Source organism: Thalassophryne amazonica, chromosome 14, assembly GCF_902500255.1.
Source record: "Thalassophryne amazonica chromosome 14, fThaAma1.1, whole genome shotgun sequence".
NCBI lineage: Eukaryota > Metazoa > Chordata > Actinopteri > Batrachoidiformes > Batrachoididae > Thalassophryne > Thalassophryne amazonica.
Window position 1 is genome coordinate 65,481,675 of NC_047116.1, and position 5,189 is coordinate 65,486,863.

General features: G+C 38.0%; 1 protein-coding gene across 1 annotated transcript; it reads right to left on the bottom strand.

Moving 5' to 3' along the window:
- Positions 1-883: 883 nt before the first annotated feature.
- On the bottom strand, positions 884-3,649 carry LOC117524290. The gene is made up of 4 exons (XM_034186059.1): positions 3,497-3,649; positions 2,446-2,661; positions 1,582-1,690; positions 884-1,137 (listed from the first exon to the last, which is right to left on the bottom strand). The coding sequence occupies exons 1-4, from the start codon at positions 3,647-3,649 to the stop codon at positions 884-886; spliced, it is 732 nt and encodes a 243-aa protein (XP_034041950.1).
- Positions 3,650-5,189: the final 1,540 nt, after the last annotated feature.

The window sequence follows — 5,189 nt, forward strand, 5'->3', positions numbered from 1 at the left end:
ATCTGCATGTTGGTCAATATTTACAAGAAAGTCAGATGAACAGCCTAGCCTTGGATCAACAAATAATGGTCTTCGTGTAATGCTGAATGGCTTTACTAGTATGATATTTGCTTTATCACACAAACAAAAACCATTATCATTCATGCAGTCTGGTCCCAATTTAACACAGAGAAAAGTTTCAATTCTTCCATATTTATACACACCATGAGTAAATGCAACATAGCAGTTGCAATGCCGAGCAGATTGAAAATAGTCACTGCTGGCATACAGCTGGTGGTGAAAAATAAATCTCTTATATACAATGGCGGAAGTGTGCACTTGGTTCCCTGTCAGTCTGCTTGCAGCCAGTAACTTTGATGGAGGCAGAATAACGTGCTCTCCTTTGCCAAGAGCACGCAAATTATTTGAAAGTACGTTTGTACATTTTGATTTAGTGTGTCTGCTGGCCAATGAGGTATACAGGACAGACACATCAGTGTTCTCCTCCATGCAACTAACTGCTAACTCTGTCATCAGAGGCAAGCATTGCTCTCACAAACCTTTCTTTCAGAAACACTCTCACTCATGAGGTAATAAATACCAAATACAAATAGGAACCAGTGTTTCATATACACAGCAGGTAAAATTCCCTGAAATACCACCAAAGAATAGAACAGGAGAGCTCGCCATTCAGATGCCTTCCAATACTTCCGCGTTTTGAGAGACCTGGGGCATCTGGTTATTTCACTTGGAGGTGCTATATCCTGCAGTCTCTCATCTAATTTCTTCACTTGGTCCCCAATGTAATATGCCTCTGCTCTGTTTGCTGAATCCAGCCAAGTCCCCACAAAATGTCTAGTAACTCCTAAGAAAGCTGTGTGTTGTGATTCAGAACAAATGCCTTTCACAGAGTCATAATGTGGTAACTGCATGACACCTTCACACCTTGCTGACACATCCCTGTTCTCTGTGACTCTATTGACAATCTCCTCTGATCATCGTCAGTTCTTGGGAGTGCTTCACCATTGTATGGGTAAGTACGAATGGGAGGACCATTTCCATTTGGTATTGGTGTGCCTTCCTGCTTACACCAGTCGCATCCATACTTCCCATTGAACTGTTTGGAATTCCTCACTAAAGACCTGGCAGGTGCATCCGCTGACAGGCAAAGAGCAAAAATCCTGGTTTGGCCAAGAGGTGAGTGCAAACCATCTGCACCCAAATCTCTAAGTTCATCCACAAATGGTTTTAAGAAAGTATTAATTTTGGGTTTACATTCTCCGAACCACAAGCCTGCCATAATCATATGTTTCCTGCGCATATGTGGTGGAATTTCATTTACTGTGGCAAACAAAGGCCAAACAGAAAAATTGGAGGATTTAAAAATAGAAACTCCATCAGTATTGAATAATGACAAGTCACTGGGACCTATTATGCCATCATGAAGAAGGTTTTTATAAAGTTTACCATGAACAATGTAATTTATGTTAGTTTCTCTCAAGATTTCATCAATATTTCGATTTTCAAAGGCAGCTGCCACTTCTGGTACTTTCATCATTCTTTGCAGCTGTGTTTTGACGGGCATCCTGAGAAAAAAACTACCCTCTGCAGTTGAGATGTCTGCACTGAATTCATTGCCGCAGTTTGTACAATTCCTTGTCAATTTCTCGGGGCCAAGATATGCAGTGCAAGCCATGCAATAATAGTGAACCTGAAATTGAAATAGAAGAATGGTATGAATATAAGAACATTGAAACCTGCGAGAGCATGGTCGTTTTTTAATGCACAACAGAAGCTTGAGCATATTGATTATCAATGATAAGCAATCTGTATAGCAACAAAAAAACACCATACACCAACAAGAACATGATTTACTAGCATACCATGGCAAATGATAACAGCACAGACTAATGCTGCATTTACACATAACAATGACAAGAAATGAATGCCACGAAGTATACATTCTTGGCCGCTGATCATGTTAAGAATGTCAGGAATGTGCCAAGAATGAAGCAAATATGACGTTCGTAATGCATTCTGCCTATGTGTAAATGCAGCATAACTCCCTTTATATCAATCAATCAATCAATCAATCAATTTTTTTTATATAGCGCCAAATCACAACAAACAGTTGCCCCAAGGCGCTTTATATTGTAAGGCAAGGCCATACAATAATTATGTAAAACCCCAACGGTCAAAACGACCCCCTGTGAGCAAGCACTTGGCTACAGTGGGAAGGAAAAACTCCCTTTTAACAGGAAGAAACCTCCAGCAGAACCAGGCTCAGGGAGGGGCAGTCTTCTGCTGGGACTGGTTGGGGCTGAGGGAGAGAACCAGGAAAAAGACATGCTGTGGAGGGGAGCAGAGATCGATCACTAATGATTAAATGCAGAGTGGTGCATACATGGTACATATATGAAACACATTGGTCAGTAGAGATGATGATTTAGTAAAAAATAAACATACCTCGTACATTGAATCTTCAACACTCTTGTACAGCAAATACTTTGATGTAGGAACACTGTTTGGACAGTGTATATTCATCAAAGAAAGAAGATCATCCAAAGCACTATCAGAAAGACCATGCCGCAAGACATAGGACACTATCAGCAGTAGACTCTGTGACTTGGTGATGGGTGCATCTGGATAAATTGGAAGATTTCCATCTTCAAGGCTGAATCCCTAAAAAAGGCAAAAAAAACAAAAAAACAAAAAACAAAACAAAACAGTGAGCATCAGAAAGGTGTAACATTAGTCACGGGGCTGATATCAGAAAGAGCCTTAGATAAACGTGGCTGCACTCATCAGACATGGACTGTTTATAGTTGGTTGAGCCTTAATTTTTTATTATACGAACATTAATTGCGACACTATTACACTCACAGAAATATTTAACACAAATACAAATTTAATACAAACCTACCAAATAGACCTTACATGATTCATATTCATTACTGTAATAATTCCTATTTATTTGAAATGCATAATCCTCAGATTTATGTATTTAGTATTAATAAAATATAATTACTCTAAATCAATAATGACAGTATTTATTTAAAACACCTAAAGTATATTGTTTGAACTGCATAATAATTAGGTTACCTATGCCATTTATCTTGTATATGGTTAAAATAAAATAAGTATAAATAATTTAAAATTCCTGTATACAAAAAGAATGACATTTTTGGCCCAAGATGCACTTCTAATAGAGGAAATATGGTACATGTGTGTTTGAAGTAAGAAAATATTTTAATTTGTTTTTCTTTTGTTAAGGTTAAGGTCATAGACAATGCCCTAATTCATACGGTTACAGTGCATAGAAAAACCAAACACCATATTTGTTCTATTAGAATGGCATGTGCTTAAATGACAGAAGCAATTTTATGTTCAAAATAAGTCATATGTTAACATTTCTATATGCAATAAATGCAATGTTTGGTTTAGGTGTGCTTCTGTTTATTTCTATAATAGAGGAAATATGGTACATAAATTGGTATCAGTCATGATGCTTATTTACCTGGTAATTATCATCTGGTTCATTTCCTTCCTCCCCATCACCATGCTGAAAATCATCATCTTCATCATCTCCTCCAGAGTCAACTCCATTGTCATGCCAGTCCTCATCATCCCCCTGATCCATTTCTTCATTTTGTACTGAGTCTCCACCCATGTCTTGTCCCAAATCATCCTCGCCTTCCTTGTTGCCATCAATATGCCAAGTGTTATCTTCAACATTATGATCACATCCAACATCACCATACCACGTCTGCTGAATCTGCTTGGTCTACTTCATTGAGAACATCATCCTTGCTTCCATTGTCCACTAGATCATCCTGTTCTAAAACCACCCTACCTTCTTGAGAACTACTATGTTGAAAGACAGCTCTATTTCTGATGTCCATTCGATCATTCATTGGTAAGTCAGTTTCAGGTTGTTCAACATCAGTGCCACAGTGGTTACAATCAATCCCTTCGTCAGTCTTTGAATGCTCCTAGGAAAAAAATATAGGATACATGCACCTTTAGCAACATGAATTTCAAGTATGCAGAGAAGTGGCATTTCATATTTTTAATCTTGATTGATGTTGATCAAAATTTACAAACAATTTCTCATAAAATTAATAAAAGGAAAAAGTCAGTATACAAATTATCTTCAAGCAAACAGAAATATTGTTCAAATGGAAACAATTCAAATAGTGAAAACAGCCATACTAATTTAGTTTCAATTTCAACTGGTTATTCTATACATGCTGTAGATCATAATATAGCCAACATTCAAGAATCTACAAATTAACCATATACATGCCAAATTCATTGTCAATCAAGTGGACAATGATTAGAATGGTGTGGCATTATGTTACATGTTTTTCTTCATGAAAGAAATCTTAATATTTTCGCATGCCTCGTTTTTTTTTTTTTTTCAAATCCCCCCGCCCGATTGTTAGTGACCCCCCCAGTCTAAACATAAGACAACGGGTCTCTTTTGTACTTACGGGAGCAACCGACTGTGAAGAGTTGAGATCAATGGTTTCACCACCTACAATTCTTCTTCTCTTTCGTCGATTACATTTTGTTTGTCTCGGAAGAGAGATATCGGGATTAATCCCATATTGTCTGTAACGTTGTCGAAGCATGTCAACCGAAATATGGCCGTTGGGTTGTTGGTGTTTTTCTTCTTCTGCTTCTTCTTCTCTCTGTTGGTCGGCCATCAGGTTAGGTGCGCATGCGTACAACAGAGCAGCGCCCGCAATGATTCAAAATGCATACATTTTTTTTAAATAAATGAAACAAAAATTTAAAATAGAATTAACTTTTCAGTTTTCTTCATAAAAACATCTAAACTTAGATCAATGTGAACAAATAAACACGTATAAGTCATGAATCTGTCTCCGGGTCATAGGTCGTTATATCCCATGATGCCACGCGCTCATAGGCTCGCGCCATTTCAAAACGAGGCCGATCTTGGAGAAAGACCGCGTCACTTTTGTCTGTTTCCTTTATTTCACATTTACGCTTGTATAATGGTGAAATACGCCCTTTTTGAGTTTTTTGAGGAAGATGCCGTTGAAGTAGGCGAATTCAAGTGGATTGTTGGCCACGAACAGATTGCAGAGTCTACGATTGGAAGTAAAACAGAGGTATGGATTGTGTGTTACGTGTGATCGCCTCGGACATCACACAATAAGAGAATGGAGTTCCGAGTGCGCGCT

What these genes read in the sequence shown, in the direction of transcription:
- LOC117524290 (XM_034186059.1), bottom strand. Translation starts at nt 3,649, where the DNA reads ATGGGTGGAGACTCAGTACAAAATGAAGAAATGGATCAGGGGGATGAT. An exon ending in AACCAGATGATAATTACCAG is followed by an intron (nt 2,662 to 3,496) that starts GTAAATAAGCAT and finishes TGCCTTTTTTAG; the next exon opens with GGATTCAGCCTTGAAGATGG. An exon ending in AGACATCTCAACTGCAGAGG is followed by an intron (nt 1,138 to 1,581) that starts GTAGTTTTTTTC and finishes TTTGCCTGTCAG; the next exon opens with CGGATGCACCTGCCAGGTCT.